At 37.7% G+C, this 18,895-nt stretch overlaps 3 protein-coding genes, 1 long non-coding RNA gene and 1 pseudogene across 4 annotated transcripts; all 5 read left to right on the forward strand.

Annotated features, from left to right (window-relative positions):
* The first annotated feature begins 493 nt into the window (after nt 1-493).
* LOC103941353 (bifunctional D-cysteine desulfhydrase/1-aminocyclopropane-1-carboxylate deaminase, mitochondrial) lies at nt 494-3,852 on the forward strand. Its single transcript, XM_009351548.3, has 10 exons — nt 494-824; nt 928-993; nt 1,373-1,567; nt 1,641-1,751; nt 2,093-2,184; nt 2,665-2,757; nt 2,919-2,976; nt 3,060-3,173; nt 3,300-3,397; nt 3,503-3,852. The coding sequence occupies exons 1-10, from the start codon at nt 567-569 to the stop codon at nt 3,705-3,707; spliced, it is 1,290 nt and encodes a 429-aa protein (XP_009349823.2). The 5' UTR covers nt 494-566; the 3' UTR covers nt 3,708-3,852.
* A 3,874-nt stretch (nt 3,853-7,726) lies between these two features.
* LOC103941354 (glutamate decarboxylase 4-like) lies at nt 7,727-11,345 on the forward strand. The gene is made up of 6 exons (XM_048587539.1): nt 7,727-7,910; nt 8,051-8,255; nt 9,530-9,730; nt 9,842-10,310; nt 10,537-10,589; nt 10,720-11,345. Exons 1-6 carry the CDS (start codon nt 7,822-7,824, stop codon nt 11,212-11,214), a joined length of 1,512 nt encoding a protein of 503 aa, XP_048443496.1. The 5' UTR covers nt 7,727-7,821; the 3' UTR covers nt 11,215-11,345.
* Nucleotides 8,262-9,150, forward strand: LOC125478852. The gene is made up of 2 exons (XR_007259632.1): nt 8,262-8,521; nt 8,659-9,150. It is a non-coding gene; the product is annotated as an uncharacterized LOC125478852 (long non-coding RNA).
* Nucleotides 11,346-12,061: 716 nt separating the features above from the next.
* On the forward strand, nt 12,062-18,159 carry LOC103941358 (annotated as a pseudogene).
* LOC103941355 (pentatricopeptide repeat-containing protein At1g73400, mitochondrial) lies at nt 12,088-14,897 on the forward strand. The gene has a single exon (XM_009351550.3). It carries the CDS (start codon nt 12,266-12,268, stop codon nt 14,051-14,053), a length of 1,788 nt encoding a protein of 595 aa, XP_009349825.1. The 5' UTR covers nt 12,088-12,265; the 3' UTR covers nt 14,054-14,897.
* Nucleotides 18,160-18,895: the final 736 nt, after the last annotated feature.

The raw sequence follows: 18,895 nt of genomic DNA on the forward strand, positions 1-18,895 counted from the left end.
TAAAGGATCGCTTGCTATCTACAAGTTATATTCTCTTAATATTGTACTTTTCTCACATTATCTAATTTGTCTCTTATTTTTCCTTTAATTGCTCTTCTTCCCTATTTTTTCGTCATTTTATATAATTTTTTTTCCTATAAATAACAAAATCATAACTCCTTGTTTTTTTCGTTTTTTCAGGTAAAAAAATGGGGTTAAATTCTTAACAAAAAGAAACTAAAATAAAATATAACGAGCATCCAACATTAAGAGATGCAGGAGTGTGATAATCATTTTTGGTAAAGAAAAAAATAGAAATAATTCTATTAGCTATACTAGTTCTTGAAATTGGTATAACTTCTCACTTTGTCGTTTTATCTGAATTTCTCTTCCAAAAATTATTTTGGTTTATCAAAAAAAAAAATTGTCGATAATTATTTTTGGTAAAGATAAAAAGACAAATAATTCGAAAGGATAATTGTTTTTGGAAAAAACAAAAAAAAAAACTCCAAAGGAAAGACGACAAACAAAAATGGCGTCAGAGAAATAGAGTAAAGACAGAGAGCACGGAAATGGGATGAAAAAATATGTTGGTTAGTCGCAGCTTCCTCTTCTCTCCGATTAACAAACTCACCGTCTTCTCCCAATCCCAACCCCAACACACTCGCCTTCTCTTACAGTCTCATCGGATTCACACTATGGCAGCGGAGGCCGCCACCACCAACACCTCCAATACGACGGCGAAGGCGGCGGGGATGGACTTCCTGACGAAAAAGGTCTACACTCCTCCTCCTTGGGCGTCCCACATCAACCCCATCCCTTCTCACAGCTTCTCTCTCGGACACGTAAAAACCCAATTCTCTTCATCTGCTCATATTTGTCTATGCGATTACTGCTTCTGATTGTATTGATTACTGAATAGCAGCTGCTTTGTGTTTGTTATCGCAGCTTCCGACTCCAATTCACAAATGGAATCTTCCCAATTTGCCCCCCAACACTGAGGTCTGGTTAAAGGTATTTTCTTTTACTTTTTTCTCACTGGTATTTGATTTCCTATAGAAAAATACCATTTGGGTTTTATCATTTGTGTGATATATAATGATACATGTACGTTGAATTGTTAATTTATTACTGATGAATGCTCAGATTAAGTTAGCTTTCACTGAATCAAATATCGAGACTTTTAACCGCGAATTTGACGAAAATGTTGCATCTTTTGTTGAAGTTTATAACTTTAACTTCAGAGCTGGATTTGTGGATTTTATGCCCCCCATGACTTATGTGTAGAATTATAGTTTGCAATTTTTGAGGTGTAAATATATGAGTTATTACTTTGGTTTTATATCTTCACTTTCCTGGTTTTACACTGACAGAAGTATTTGCAAATATCTAGCGTGATGATCTTTCGGGAATGCAACTGAGCGGTAACAAAGTCAGAAAATTGGAGTTCTTGATGGCAGATGCGGTAGAGAAGGGTGCGGACTGTATTGTGACGATAGGGGGCATCCAAAGCAACCACTGTCGTGCAACTGCAGTGGCTGCCAAGTATCTCAATCTTGACTGCTATCTCATTCTACGTACTTCAAAGGTTGATTTCCGTCTCTAAGTTTCACGACTTGTTTTTATAATCAAATTGCTTATTGCCCCTTGACCTATTGCAGGTTCTTGTGGACCAAGATCCTGGACTGACTGGCAATCTCCTGGTTGAGCGTTTAGTTGGAGCTCATATTGATTTAATTTCAAAAGAAGAGTATGCAAAAATCGGGAGTGGGGTATGCTAGTTTTTCCTTTCTTGTCAACAGTGTCTATTTCTTTTAAGTTTTCCTTTTAATATATTTATGGTTTGAGTCTGAAGTTGAAAACAGTGACCACTGGCTAAGTAATTCTATTAAGACTTTGTTGTTATGAACTGCATATCAAGTGATCTTTCTTTTTTAAATGATTCATCGCTCAACAGATTGGGAAGAAAGAGCATACAACCAGTTATCTTACCGTTTTACCATTTTGTATTTCTTTTGGGGTCAAGAACATGCATTTCTGATAATAATGAATTCATATATTTCGATTTCTATTCCTATAGTGATTTTGCTTCTTATATTAAATTTGGTCCCAGGTTCTCACTAATCTCTTGAAGGAAAAACTACTAAAAGAAGGAAGAAGGCCATATGTTATTCCTGTTGGCGGATCAAATTCCCTCGGAACTTGGTGAGATTGGGTTTGTATTTTGATTGAAATCTTCATGGGTAGTCTGTTTTGTGCAAAACTCTTTTTATACACTTTCGTATTTATTTTCTCTATTTTCTTTCAAGTGCCATATCTATTAATCATTAATTATTTTGGGTTCCTAGAATTGGATGCAATATCTTTGCTTCATATTGGAAATGAGAAATCTTTCATATTTTTCTTGACTTTTCAAGCTTTAATCTGTATTTAGTACTGGTAAATGTTCTTCACAATAATCCATGATGACTAATATCATATGGTATAAACCTTATGTTTGGGGTCTTCTAAATGAGAAAGGAGGGGCGAGGGTTTTGAGGCGTCAGTTTCTCATAATGGTTTAGTGTTTTTTTAAGGTTATAAAGTTTGAAAATCCAATATTCCTTGATTTTGTGCTCACTGTTGATCATAATAGCTGTCGTTTAGTTTTTGTTGATATCACGTTGTGTATTTTATTATATTCAGGGGCTATATTGAAGCAATACATGAGATTGAGGAGCAGCTTCAGAGTGGAATAGACAAAGTAAAGTTTGATGATATTGTGGTTGCTTGTGGCAGGTTCGCTATGCCATCTCTTTTTTTTAATTGGATTTAACTCCAATTTATTTTTGTGAAATGGAAAGACTGCATATATGTCACTCTATAATTGTTTATGTTGATTGTGATTGTGATTAATATCACTTCCCTCTAATTAATGTTTTTATTTTATCGATTTCCAGTGGGGGTACAGTTGCTGGTTTGTCATTGGCTTCTTGGCTCAGTTCGTTGAAGGCAAAAGTATGTCGTTAGATTCCTTTCTGTAGATGATCAATTCGCTACTCCTGACGTGTCATGTAATTATTTGTTCCTTTGCTCCGCAGGTTAACGCATTTTCTGTCTGTGATGACCCTGATTACTTCTACGACTATGTTCAAGGCCTACTTGACGGGCTTGAGGCAGGTGTTGATTCACGTAATATTGTTGACATTCAGAATGTGAGTATCATATCAGATTAGTCTGTAAATTCATTTTACATATTCTTTTGAGGCCGATCTTACTATAGTGGTTGTAATGCTAAACTGTAAACTCCAAAAAAGGAATTATATATTGTGGTTCAACAGGCCAAAGGTCTGGGCTATGCAATTAACACATCTGAGGAGATTAATTTTGTCAAGGAGATTGCTGCGACCACTGGGATTGTTCTTGATCCAGTTTACAGGTCCGTAACAGTATTAGTTTCCACTTTGTTATTACCAAAATTCATGAGTGTACTTTATATTTCCAATCAACAATTTTAATCAATTTTACTTTGTTCCTCGTACAGTGGCAAAGCTGCTTATGGAATGATGAAAGACATGGCTGAGAATCCAAAGAAGTGGGAAGGAAGAAAGGTCCTCTTCATACACACAGGCGGGCTACTTGGGTTGTACGACAAGGTAGAACAGATGGCTCCGTTGTTGGGAAATTGGCGTCGGATGGATGTCAACGAATCTGTTCCTCGGATTGATGGTCTCGGGAAAATGTTCTAAGGCTCGAGATAAATCAAAGTAGTGCTCAGTTTATAGGGGTGAGAAGTCCTCAAATCGAAGTGTATGCTGTAATGAAGGATGCATAAGAAATTAGCTCATATTAAATAAGAGTAGTGCTCAGTTTAATGGAAATATGATTGTTGTTTGTGTTGTGTCTTATCTCTCTTTCTAATGTTGTGAATTGCAAATTTGCCTGTTGCTTAAGAATCCGTTGTCCAATAGCGTTTCCCTATTTTGGACCAATAGTTTTTCCCTATTTTGGACGCTATTGAATTCCTATTTATAGAATTATACGATCACATTCCTAAACAATAAGAAGTACAACAAAATTTATTTATAGCTCCCTTTTTTCGTCGTTCTTCAGAGAGGAGAAGAAAAAGTGAAAGCTATTTACTCAAAGAGGAGAAGAAAAAAAAAAAAAAAATCCGTGTTACTCAGAGAGCAGAGAAAAGCGTAAGAGAAAGCAGAGACAAAGAATGCAAAGAGAGCAGAAACCATGTATAAAATGACATGCCTTGCGGTCGCTCCCCATTCCTCCGTTCAACACAATGGAAGTGGACGCAAACACCAACAGCTCCGACCCGGCTGCAAAGGCTGTGGCGATGGACTTCCTGACCAAAAAGGCCTACGCTCCTCCGTCTTGGGCATCCCATATCAAGTCCATCCTCCTCATACCTTCTCCCTCGGACAAGTAAAACCCATTTCTCTTCTTCCCCTCCTTTTATTTCTCTACTATTTGATTACCTTTTCTGTTTGTTATTTGTTGTCACCTATCACTTTTCAGTTTCCAACTCCAATTCATAAATGGAATCTTCCCAGTTTGGCCCCCAACACCGAGGTCTGGTTAAAGGTCCTTGCTTTTTTCTCACTGGTATTTGATTTCCTACACAAAATCCCATTCGGCTTTTGTAAATTGTGTGACTTTTGGGGTCTGTTTGGAAATGATTCTCGAACGGTTAAAAGTGCTTTTCTGAAACCCAAAAAGCACTTACTAGCTACGTTTGTTAAAAAAAATTTAGAAGTGCTTTATGTAGAAGCATCTTTCCAGCATAAGCACTTATGAGCCAAATTTCTTTCTACAAATGCAGTCCTAAACAAGCCCGAAGCTCCACCTAATCAAATATTGAGACTTGTGAATAAATAGGCTACATTTTGTATGCAGGTTTTCTTAATCAAAACTTCGATAAGCTCTTTTCGAGGTGTAATTCATTGATTCGTTGTGAATATCTAGCGTAATGATCTTTCGGGAACGCAAGTGGGCGGTAACAAAGTCAGAAAATTGGAATTCTTGATGGCCGATGCCGTGGCAAGGGGTGCTGACTGTGTCATAACGATAGGGAGCATCCAAAGCAACCATTGTTGAGCACCCCTAAGGTCAATTTCCATCTCTTGCTTTTACTGCTGGTTTTAAAGTAAAAATATTCTTTTCAATCAAGTAAGTTGTTCCGCACACTCTTTGCTGATGCATCTTGATGTAGTGCAGGTTCTCTTGGACAAAAATCCTGGACTGACAGGCAATCTTCTCGTCGATTGTTTGGTTGGAGCTCGTGTTGTATTTGCTGCAAGAGAAGAGTGTGCCAAAGTCGGGAGCGCGGTGTGCTGCGTTTCCTTTCTAGTCAACATTGCCTTTTTTACTGTTTCAAGTCCATTTTAATTACGCATGCCTTTTATCGGAGCTTATCAAATGTTCCTCGAGAATATTGTTGCTGCTTGTGGCAGGTTTGCTTCTTTTCATACGCGTCGAACGAATATTATCTCACATGTTTTCTACATTGAGTATAATACCGTCAGTCTAATATTTTGATTTTACTGATTTTCAGTGGGGGTACAATTGCATGATTGTACTAGTTTAGAAATATCATGGGTTTTAACTGTTTAGATGTTGTTTACAAATCATGAAGCAATTGTATATTGTGGCTTGACAGGCCAAAGGTCTAGGATATGCAATTAACACCTCTGAGGAGCTTAATGTTGTCAAGGAGATTGCTGCAACCACTGGGGTTGTTCTCGATTCAGTTTACAGGTCCGTATCAGCGGATAATCTCCAGTTTGTTATTTCAAAAAATCGTGTGTATGCTATATATTAGGATAGCGGACTACCACACGGAGTGTCCTTTAGTTAGCAGATAGCAATCACTCCTCCCATTTTTCACCGCTATTGTGAAATTAGTTTAATTTTTAATTGTTGGTTGGTCGTAGTGGGTCATTGACATTGACTCGCTGATAAGAGATATAATAAAAGAATATACTTTTGGTTACAAAATATGATTTTCCCAAACAAAACTGTATGAAAATTTTACTCATTAATAATTATGATTTTTGGAAATTAGGTCGATTGATTGGTTAGACACGTAAGCTATACATGAACAATGTTATGTTTCGCGAGGAAAATTTTGATTGGACACCTAGTGGAACAGCTCATATAAGAGGAGAAATTAGCACAGTATAACATTTTTGTTATTTAATACTACAGTTTAGTAATATTTCTTTCAATTTATAAGTAAAAGATTTTATAATTAAACGAATCATAATCGTAATGTTCGTGGAGAAATGAAAGCGCACGAGAAGAGAAGCCAAGCCAACCGGCATCTTCCTGTAAAGCGTCCACCACCAGTCGGTCAACTTCAATACCAACGGCAATTCTTTCCTTATGCTTCTTTGCATCCCATCCGATCCGATCTGGGGGCCACGTCCTTAAATCGTATTGAATTGTGTAACCATTTGCCACGTCCTTAAAGCGATTTATCCCTAATCAGATGTTAATTACTACTTAACTTTGTGATTTCCCAACTTCCCTTGATCTGATTAACTTAAGTCTTATTGCATAATTACAATTTACTATAAACTATAGGAGCTGTTTTAGACGAGGAATATAAAATTATAACAGAAATAGTGTGTAATGATTATGTTTAACTGTCTTTAATAACGTCTTAAACTAACTAGTTCATGCCTTGTAATTTATAATCGAACTAAAAATGTGGATGATTTGACACTTGAAGTATCCCGAAAAACTTGAGTCGGACAGAAGGCCACTTTGACCCCACTCTCACCACAAATATTTAAAAAAAAGTAATGCTATGAAAATTAAAATTTTAAGCTAAATAACATAGAAGTTGACGATTAGATTATTACTTCAGCGTTGATAAACGTGTTTGTTTTTTATTAGTGACATGTTATTTGATTTGTAAATTTTATTTATAAATTTAGTCTTACTAACATTACTCTTTTGAAATTGTGATAGTTTTTTATTGGATGGCCCTACAAGTTTAACCCCGAGTCCCTATCGGTAATGCCCTCATAACCTATAAAAAATGGGGCCACATGGGCTTCACTGTCATCGATTCAACCCAATGAATGAACTCCACATGGGCTTGAAGACGTTTTGTTCGGAAAGAGATCCTCTCTGAATCACTTTTATCAAATTTACTCAATCAATTAATCCGAATTCTTAAAATTTGATCAAACGATTAAAAATAGATGGTCCATTTAAAAGTTATAATAGTTTTAACAATTAGATCTAATTTTAAAGATCCTGATTTATTAATTGGATGAATTTAACGAAAAAAATTTTCATTTGGTTCTCTCTACCGACACAAGGTGGATAGAAAACAAAACAAGTAGGGTAGGATGGATGAGTCCATAGCGATGCTTTAATCATTAAGATTCCCTTAAAATAATGCATGGGTAAAATGGCCAACTCGCCAAATATTTTCAGTACGTGTCCTTTTTCCGCCATACGTGCTTCAATACAGGCCTGATTATCTGCTCTTTCTATCTTCTATCATTTTCTATATTTTGTGGTCACGGTTAAGTCATATTAATTTTTTATATTAATTTTTTTATAAAAATAATAAGATAAAAAATAATAAAAATATAAAATATTGACGTGATTTAGCTGAGATCATAAAAATATAAAGGGTGAGATGGAGAGGCAGACAATCCAGGTCCCTTCAATGCGTTATGCTTTTATTACTTTCCCCACTTGCTTCTTATTTACCATAAAGTTTTGAGATAATAGTATAAAACCATCAACTCCTCTGTAGCTGCAACAAGGCTTCATATTTTTGTTCCCTATTTTCTTCTTCTTTCGTCCTAAATTTAACAATTTATTGAGATGGTGATCTCAACGGCATCCAGTGAGCGTCGTGGAGAGCAGCTGAACAGTACCTTTGCTTCCAGATATGTGCGTAACGTCCTCCCTAAGTATGTTCTTCCACTCTTTAATTCCTTACATCCCTTTTTTTTTTTTTTTTTTGTTTAATAAACACTAAGTAATATTAATGAAAGGTAGCGATTTTTTACCAAGAATTAAGCAATGCGTACGTGTACGTGTAATTGTGTAGGTTTCAGATGCCGGAGACGTCGATGCCAAAGGACGTGGCGTATCAGATAATAAACGACGAGCTGATGCTGGACGGGAATCCGCGGCTGAACTTGGCGTCGTTCGTGACGACGTGGATGGAGCCCGAATGCGATCGGCTGATGACGGCTGCGATGAACAAAAACTACGTCGACATGGATGAGTACCCCGTTACTACAGAACTCCAGGTCAGCTCATCCATCTATCATCTCGTTTACTTTTACGGTAAATTTTTTTATGTTATCGGTTGTATATTGCATTGGTCTTTGTTTTTTTATTTTTTATCTTTCGTCAGTGATTTGACGAAAATCGGATAAGACATATACAACCGGTTGCATGAATTATATTAATATTAATTATAACAAAATCAACTTAATTTGCAAACTAAATTAAACGCCATATGTCGAGATCGAGGAAGTATTCGAGCCAACAGGATCCTCTCCGGATTTATTTGGTAAGGATCTTAGGGATTCGTAAATTGTGTCTGTTCATCATATATTGTATATTCAGTTTTTGTTAAGTACTGTATAATAAAGATATTTAAAATAATTTTCGATCATACAATGTATAATGAACGTACACAATTCACAGATTTTCGAGATCTTCAGGATTCAACGAGGATCCGGACTCGTATTGGAGGATGCAAGTCAACAGAAGTATTACTTATAAATTCACTCGTCTGGGTCCAGAATGTAGTATATATGGGTGAGAGGATTAGGACTGGGGATAGGATAACAAGAACCCATAACCTCTTCGGATCTAAAAAAAATTGAGTCTAAGGATTAAATAATTCGAACTGTTGAAATTTGATCTAACGATTATTATGTATAACTTTTAGAAAAGCCTCCTATTTGTAGTCATTTGATCCTTAGGCTCAATTTTTTTAGATCCGGGGAAGATTTGGGTTCGGATAACAATTTATCATGGACACATGTTCTCTCTGTCACTTTTATGGTCAATTATTTTTTTATTTAACATCAAAAATAAAGATTAAATAGATGCAATTTATGATATTGTAACCTTGTACTGTTTTCAACGAAATTCTTGTTGATGTTATTGATATTTTGATCTTATATTTTTTTATTAAGCGATTTGTGTAAATGTTAATATGTTGTCGATAAACTTGACTGTAATTTTATGTAAAAGAAAAATGCAGCTTCATTTGTGAGAACAACTATAACTAAAAGGTTACTAGTTAGATATTCAGCTTCGAAGTTTTGACATTGTAGGTAACTTTTTAACCTTGTTGTTCAACGATAACATAAAAACAATCAAATGGAACTTCCAAGGACGAAGATTATGTTTGCACAACAATATGCTTCTAACATTACGAGAACATAAACCTAATAATTTAATTAAAAGTTGTAGGATGATAAGATTATGGTAAATGTCTATTGTCCCAATTCAAACTTGCCATTTCTTGGTAATGTTGACATTTCTTTCTGTTGCTCTTTCAATATAGAATCGTTGTGTGAATATTATCGCACATCTGTTTAATGCTCCCATTGGAGACGGCGAAACTGCTGTTGGTGTGTCAACAGTAGGTTCTTCAGAGGCAATTATGCTGGCAGGCCTAGCTTTCAAAAGGAAGTGGCAGAACAAGAGAAAAGTAGAGGGAAAGCCTTTTGATAAGCCCAACATTGTCACCGGAGCTAATGTGCAGGTCAGAATTCTTACTCTGATGACTTGCATTTACGGGTTGTATTCAACTGAGATTTCAAAAGATTATTGACGCATGCCTAATATTATTTCTCCATCAAAATATATTCCGCAGGTTTGTTGGGAAAAATTCGCGAGGTATTTCGAAGTTGAACTGAAGGAGGTGAAGCTGTCGGAGGGATACTACGTGATGGACCCTGCGAAAGCAGTTGAGATGGTTGATGAGAACACTATCTGTGTTGCTGCTATTCTAGGCTCAACCCTAACAGGAGAGTTCGAAGATGTGAAGCTCCTTCATGATCTCCTTGTTGAAAAGAATAAGCAGACGGGCTGGGACACTCCCATTCATGTCGACGCTGCCAGCGGAGGCTTTATTGCTCCGTTTCTGTATCCTGAGCTCGAGTGGGATTTCCGTTTGCCGTTAGTCAAGAGCATCAATGTGAGTGGTCACAAGTATGGCCTTGTATACGCCGGTGTTGGGTGGGTTGTGTGGAGGAGTAAGGAGGACTTGCCGGACGAGCTTATATTTCACATCAATTACCTTGGAGCTGATCAGCCCACCTTCACCCTCAACTTTTCTAAAGGTATTGAATTATACATAATCGATCAATATGTACTATGTAGTATGTACACGCTAAGAAAGCTTGGTTTAATTAGTTTGCTTTTGGGTCGCAAAAACACTTTTTGGAGATGCGCCGGCTACCATATGTGCATCCTGAGGAAACAGTTTTATGTGCTTCTACCTGTACAATCAGCCCCTAAACGATTCCCTAATTTTCATCACATACTGTGTAATATGTTGTGCTGTAGGTTCTAGCCAGATAATTGCTCAGTATTATCAGTTCATTCGACTCGGTTTTGAGGTAACTTTTGCTACCATTTCATACGTACATAAAAACCTACATTAGTTAAAATGTTCTCCGGTTTGATTTTATACGCAAAATGATGTTTTATTGTCTGATTAGGTTGTGTCTCTTTCCCTGTATGTATTAGGGTTACAAAAATGTGATGGAAAACTGCATGGAGAATACAAGAATGCTGAAACAAGGACTAGAGAAAACAGGGCGGTTTGAAATTCTCTCCAAAGACATAGGAGTGCCACTTGTGGCCTTTTCTCTAAAAGACAGCAGCAAGCACACCGTGTTCCAGGTAGCAGATAGTTTGAGGAAGTTCGGATGGATAGTTCCAGCCTACACGATGCCAGCCAATGCGGAACATGTAGCTGTTCTTCGCGTGGTTATTAGGGAGGATTTCAGCAGGGGCTTAGCGGAGAGGCTCATCTCAGACATTGACAAAGTTATGAGGGAAATAGACACACTCCCGAGCCAAGTGTCTAGCAAAACTGCCCATGTCACGGCTACTGTCGATGAAGTAGTCCGTGACAGCGAGGTGGCTGTGAAGTCTACTGTTCATAAGAGCGTGACAGACGTTGAGCAAGAGATAGTGTCGCGCTGGAAGGGGATTGTGAAGAAAAGAAGTGTTTGCTAGGCAATATTTTTAGGAGTGATTGTGTTTGATTTCTTCAATAATTAAGGACTGATTTGATTTGCCTGTGGAGTCTTAAGGACAGATTTCTACTTTATTAAAGCTTCACATAAAGCACTTTTTTAAAGTACCAATTTTATCGTTTCATAAGTACTTCAAAGATAATATCTGAACTATTGATAACCCTAAGATCATGATGTTTGGTATCTAATAATAAGATTGGATTTGATAACTCGTTGGATTTAGGTGATGTTGAAAGAAAAACTACTGGCTCACTTCCAAATTTAATTCAAGTTAAGGTTAGAAAATTAATTAGTCATGAAGAAAAAAAATCCCTACAAATTGCAGGATATAACGCCTTATAACTAATTCATTCCTTCAACTTTTTGTCCATTTGAGATTTTCCTCTAATAGTAATCAAAAGATGCCTTCTCGCCGCTCTCTTTCTTTTGCGGAACAAATTGAAGAACCTAATGAATTGAACTCGTCCATTTTGAGTTGGAGGTAAGAGCTCGTTTGACACTTAATTTATTGTTAACATATCGCATTTTAAAAAGGGAAATGATAAACACACACCCTTTTTCTCTTCATGCACATTCTTGTTTAATTATGTTCGCTATGTTCGTTTGATTTATTCAAACCAATGGAAAAAAAAATAAAGAAGACTGTGTAAGAGACTTAAAAATATATGTGAATACCAGCACCCTTTTTAATCAAATGAGTAATCTAATCTTAGCCACTAAACAAGAAGTGCAAATGCAACTGGATCCTGGTGGACTCTGCGTTGGGCTCCCGAGCCCTAAACACCCAGGCCCACTAAACACCCCCCTCACTGAGTCAATGTCCAGTGCCCTGCAAAGCGGCCATCTTCTGCTGAAGAGCAAATCCTTCCCCCTCTCTCCCTCTCTCTCAAAAATTGTTGCTGGGTTTTTGTGTTTATCGTTCTCCAACTTACCCACTGGCTCTGGGTCTAAGCCAAGGCGCGTAAAGAGAAAAAGTTGCAGAGTTGGCATCCTTCCTGGTAATCTTCTCCCTTTCCTTTTTCTCAAACAATATGCTGTACCAATCTCTTAAAACTTCATTGTCTTCCACGCGAGGCGTATATTTCATCAATATGTTCACTTCCAAGAATCTCTCCTTATCCCTCCCCTCCAAAGCTAATATCTTTGGATATGTGATATCCCCGATTGAACCCATATCAAATTTTCGAAATTACGTTCTCTCTGCGTGTTCATGTTATCTTTCCATGCCATTTCTAGGGACCCCATGTTTGAATTTGGTTAAATTATCGCAACCCATGAATGTTCTTGCTAGATTTAAGGTCACTGCGCGTCCTTTTTGTTCAGAAATCGTTGCAGTAGGTCAAAGTTTGGATTTTGATGGGGTTGGTGGTGAGGAAAGGTTATTAGGAAGTAATGTCGATAAATTATACGGGGCGATTATGGATAACTCTTACTCATATTGTGATACGGAGAAAGCTCTTGATCAAGTTGGTTTACCATTGACTACTCCATTGGTTGTTGGAGTACTTGATAGGTTTCGTTTCGAGGAGAAACTAGCATTTAGGTTTTTTATGTGGGCAGGCCACCAAGAGAATTATGTTCATGAATCTGCGGCGTACAATATTATGATTGATATATTGTCGTGCACGAGGTATAAGGTGAAGCAGTTTCGAATTGTTTGTGATTTACTGGATTATATGAAGAGGCATGACAAGAATAAGGTTCCCGTTGAGGTTCTTTTAAAGATTTTGAAGCAATACACGGAAAAGCATCTCACCTATCTGCAGAAATTCGCCAAGAAGAAGAGGATAAGGGTGAAGACGCAGCCGGAAATCAATGCCTTGAACCTGCTGTTGGATGCTTTGTGTAAGTGCAGTCTGGTTCAGGATGCTCAAGACATGTTACAGAGGGTGAGGAAAAAGGTTAAGCCTGATGCTAATACATACAACATTTTGTTTTTCGGTTGGTGTAGAGTTAGGAACCCGACTAGAGGAATGAGGCTGCTGGAAGAGATGATCCAAGAGGGTCATACTCCTGATAATTTCACATACACTACTGCCATCGATGCCTTTTGCAAGGCAGGGATGGTTTCCGAGGCAGCTGAACTATTTGAATTCATGCGAATGAAAGGTTCTACGCTTTCTTCTCCCACTGCAAAAACTTATGCAATTATGATTGTGGCTCTTGTCCAGCATGATAAAATGGAGGAGTGCTTCAAACTCCTGGGACATATGATAAACAGTGGTTGTCTTCCTGATGTTTCTACATACAAGGAGCTACTTGAAGGGATGTGTTTGGCTGGGAAGGTGGACGAGGCTTACAAGTTTTTGCAAGAGATGGGAAACAAAGGTTACCCTCCTGACGTAGTTACTTATAACTGTTTTCTCAAGGTCCTTTGTGACAATAAAAAGAGTGATGAAGCACTTAAGCTTTACGGAAGGATGATAGACGGAGGTTGTATGCCTAGTGTGCAGACTTATAACATGCTGATTTCAATGTATTTTGAGATGAGTGATCCTGATGGAGCATTTGAGACTTGGCATGAGATGGATAAGAGGGGCTGCGCACAGGACACTGATACTTACTGCATGATGATTGAAGGGCTTTTTGATTGCAATAAAGTGGAAGATGCATGTTGCCTATTGGAAGATGTCATAAACAAGGAAATGAAATTGCCATATAGCAAGTTTGACTCATTCCTGATGAAGCTTTCAGTGATTGGTGATCTTCAATCGATTCACAGGCTCTCGAGTCATATGAGAAAGTTCTATAATCCTTCTATGGCAAGACGTTTTGCATTGAACCAGAAACGGAAGAGCATGAGTTTGAGAGAGAGCTAATGAAGTTTGTACCTATTTGCCTGATAAATTCTTTCAGACTGTCTAATTAAATGGAATCAAGAAAGGAATTGGAACAAGGAGCTTGAGCACATTAGCAAATTCTGAAGGTGATGTTTCGAGATAAAATCTTGTTGCTGTACCAGGTCAGCCATGCCTCGGACTGGAACTGGTGTGAATGCAGTTCGATACCAACATGGAGATTTTCCACCAAGTCCCAAATAGTGTTTCAGGTTAAAAGACTGCAGAGTTGTCTGTCTTGCAAAAGGAGTAAGGAAGCAGGCTTAGTAGTGCTACTAGTTGAGGGTGATGCGAAGGTGACGAAAATTCAGACTCAATACTGTGATTTTGCCTTGGTTCCAGTGATGATTGATACCGGTCCCAGTCCTAGATGGAGAACTTGTGTACGGGAAGCTTCATGAGGCACCCCTCTCAAAAGGTGGGAGCACCCGTGGGTTCAGTGATACAATAATACAAGGGATCTCTGGTCTTGTGTGTGGCCGCATGGACATGTGGTCCGGCTGCCAGACACGAAATTTTCCCCAGTTGGAGGTGACTACATGAAGAGTAGAATTTGTAAGAAGAGGGAAGTTAATGTTAAGGGAAACAAAAAATGAAGAGTAGAATTTTCCCCAGTTGGAGCTTGTTTTGCGGGCGTTTTATCTAATTTTAACGAAAATGGGAAACAAAAAACACAAGTTGAAGACCTTGAATTATAAAACTACACCTCATTTTTTGCGGAAATGAAACTTTTTGTTTGTTTGGTGGGAGATATCTTCAAACATTGAGAAGATAAGTACTGCTCACTGTTCGCTTGTTGATCGTAAAAACTTTTTTTTACCTTCTATACACTTGTTATGAATTTCTGTTTTTTTATCTTAATTTATTTAATTCGACGGTCAAAAATTAAGATAAGTGTTTAAGAAATAAAAAATGACGTGTGAACAGCACCGTGCTAATGGGAAGTTGACAAGTAGATATATTTTCCCGGCTCATGTGGAAAAAGAGAGAAGAATGACATTTTCCCGCCCAAAACAAGTAAAAGCCGAAAGATAGTACCGAGGTTTTAGCAATATGAACTCTGAGAGAGAGAGAGAGAGAGAGATGAGCAGATTGGGGAGGAAGAAGGTGCAGAGGAAGTGCAAGATCAGAGGGTACACGCTTGAACCGGACGCAGTCGACGAGATCCTCTCCTTCGCATCCAATTTCGACGACTCTGCTCCCGACGACGACGCCATCGATCTCCTCCTCGACTTCCTCGAGACCCAACCCCGTTGTTCCCCCAAACTTTTCTCTTTCAATTTTCATCATTTCTTCACAAAATCAATCATTTTCAAATTGCCCTTTTTTCTTCCTAAACAAAAGATTGTGCCTTCTTCTTTGGGATTGCAGGAAAAGACAAGGAGACGGTGCACCGCCTCGCTACCAAACTGTCGCGTGCTGACGCGGCCATCTACGACGGCGATGATGACTGTGTTACTAGTACATCTGAACCTGATTGGCACATAATTGATGCCTTCAAGGTCCCAAAGTTCCGATACGATCCCATCAAGAAAAGTTTTTACAAGTATGTCTCTTTTTTGCCAACCAATTCTTTAATTCTTTGTAATGTGAATGTGTTTTTGAACAGGCTAATGTGCTTTTCTTGTCGTTTTTCGGGTTGATTTTTAGGCATGCTGGGAGATTACCTATTCATGGCGAAGCATCCGCCAAATCGGCACTGCACAAGGATAGGTTTCTCTTGCTCTCCCAGATTATCTCTCGCCATAAGGAGTTTTCCAGACCAGCATTTGGTTCTAAATCGTCTGATTCAGGTCGCCGCGAGGTTGGTCCTCACATTTTCTTTCTTTGAGTAAATCTGATTGGAGTCCTTTCATAAGCGCCAAGATTGAATTGAATGAATTTTTATTTATGACATGCTGGCCAGATATCTCCAATTCAGTCTCTGATTGGGCAAACCGGAAGGAGATGGGTGATGGGACTGATATCTTAGTTGGAGGATGGTCATTTTTACTTGGAAGACCTTTCTTCGTCTGTGGAAATCGATTTATCAAATGCAATATCCTTTACACACTGTAATCATTGATAACCTCAGTGTTTATTTTATGGGAAGCATTGATTCCGTATCTTTTTTATAGAGGCTCAGTTGTGCGATGAGTTATGGCTATGCCTGAACTCGTGAATTACAAAGTTGAGGTTCTGTCAAATATAAATTTTGAAATAATCATTTTCTTTGACAATCCATACCAGATAACTGCAGGGTTTTTCGTGGAGAACACAATAGTTGTCGCAGAAGGTGAGATTCTCTTAGAGGGTATCTTTCAGGTTAGCTAACATCCTTTTCTTCTCTATGCTCTTAAAAAAAATTGCTTTTAAAAATACCACTACTTAATATCTTGTAATTCCCAAGGAAGAACATTGCTCCTTCTCGGAATTACTTATTTTCACGTAATATGGGGCTGAATTAACATATCATAATGTGGTAATCGATTTAGCTAATCTGGACCAGATCGGTGAATCTTAAAGTAACTCGAGTGAATTTGTTTCTCAAGAGATTGTATCAGGCATCAGGCTGCTAAATTTTTTTGTGAAGGTTTACTTTACACTTCAAACAGCTCAGGTGAACCATATAGACTAGCAGGTTATTATGGATATATAGTTTCCTTTACACTTCAAACAGCTCAGACTTGCAAAGTTGGATAGGACAGCAGCTAATGACAATGTTGTCATACTATCTGACATTTGGCTCGACAATGAAGAGGTGACTAACATTCTTTTTCTTATGAAAGACGGTAAAAACTTTATATATTCTCAGAGTTTCTCGACATTACATCAATAGTTCTTTTCTTATTTGACAAGGCTATGGGAAAGCTAGAGACAGTCCTCGGTGCCTTTGAGGATGAAGAATTTGTACCATGCTTATTTGTATTGATGGGGAATTTTTGCTCTCGCCCATGTAATCTTGCTTTTCATTCTTTCTCCAGTCTTTTTCTTTCTTACATCAGTAAAAACAATAGTGAGCTCCCTAGACATGCAGGTCGCAGTTTGGCAAACTAGGGCAGATGATCGCAGCCCATCCATGGGTAGCAGAGCGTAGTTGTTTTCTATTTATCCCAGGTCCTGATGATGCAGGTATATGATGCTTGCTTTAACATGCTGCTCCAAAGAAAGAAAAGGTTTCTTCAAAAATGGGCCTAGAGTATAGGTGCATTCTTGATCACTTTCTACTTTTTGACAAATTCAGGCCCTTCAACAGCTCTGCCCAGGAATGCTTTACCAAAATATTTAACGGAAGAGCTTCAAAATCACATTCCAAAATGCATATTTTCCAGTAATCCTTGCAGGTATGTGTTTTCTGAACACTGTTCCAAGACAAAAGAATTTATTTCTCCCCAGGGTACCTTGTGAGTCTTGAGATACAAAGTTTCTTATTGTGCTTGTATTTTCAGTTGTCCTGCTACTCAATGACTTCCCTTTCTTGAATGCAGATTAACGTTGGGTACCAAGGACGTTGTATTTTTCCGTCAGGATCTTCTGTACAGAATGCGTCGTTCCTGTCTGGTTCCCCCTTGTACAATAGAAACTGATGATCACTTTGAGCATGTAATCTCTCTCCCTCTCTATCCAACTATTTTTAATATCTCGTTGACTGACGTGCATAATCACTAGGATACTTAACAGGTTCTCGGGACACCACAGTAGCATCTAGAATCCATAACACAACGGCACGTGTTTTAAATTTCTGACACATCGCTTGATTAGTTTTAAAAAACTGCCGACTTGGTGTTACTGTTTCATGTAAGTTTTGAGTTACAGGTACCACTTTGTTTGTATTTACCATCATGAATCATGATGTTTTGACCGGAACATCAAAATCAGGGATAGGAAGGGCACGGATAGATAGAGTAGGGTTTTACAAACAATTACATTCTTTGTGGAAGTACAACGTGGCAAAAAGCTGAATATTTCAAACATGCACCCAACTTGTGGCCTCGGCTAGTTTCATTGAATTTAGAGCTCACTGTACACTTATCATATGTTTTAGGTGAGTTTTGAAAAGGAATGTTAAGTTTTTAACTTTTCACATTTATACCAATTTATGTTTTTCATTTATTTAATTTCATAGCATTTCGTATCAATGGATGATCTGATAAATATGAGACATGTTTTCAGGCAGCGTAGAAGTTACACTTACACTGTTAAGACCAGAATGTGTGACAAATTGTTTTGGAATGTAATTGAGGATATGTCAAAAGACAAATTGATAATTTCAAAACTTCGTAATGTAATGTGAAAATAAAATAAAATAAAAATAATAAATAACGTGACCTATTTTAAAAGTTACTTCAAATTTGAAAGTTATAAGATGTAACTCTTGAATTTACGGAGGTTACATGTTGTAACTTGGAGTAAACCTGAAGATTCCTAATTTGCTAGTGGTAATATTTCTCTAAATGAAAGGACGGAGGATGTCCACTAGTCAAATTTGGACATGAAAAATGTCGAAATCATGTTGGACTTGCGAGCTCATTGCGTCAATCAACACTTGAGCCGAAAGAAATGGTATCTCGTCATGATTTTTTTCCTTTGAGCACTAGCCGCTGATATAATTTCCAACTAATACTGTATACTAAAGTTTTCTTCAACAACAATTCTAGTACAATAGTGGAAGCTCCATTTATAAACTTAAACAAGTCAAGAATTGGCCACAACTACTTGTGTTTTTCATTTCGGAAAACTAATGGTAAAGTGAATAATACCATAATTAACTTTTTAGTGTAAAAATGTGGTTTTTCGTTAAAATAAACAGTACCGTGGGCTTTTCGTTAAAACTCTTAATACGGA

Source organism: the organism of the source record quoted next, unplaced genomic scaffold, assembly GCF_019419815.1.
Source record: "Pyrus x bretschneideri cultivar Hongxiangsu unplaced genomic scaffold, Pyrus_bretschneideri_v1 Contig27, whole genome shotgun sequence".
In the NCBI taxonomy this organism is placed as follows: domain Eukaryota; kingdom Viridiplantae; phylum Streptophyta; class Magnoliopsida; order Rosales; family Rosaceae; genus Pyrus; species Pyrus x bretschneideri.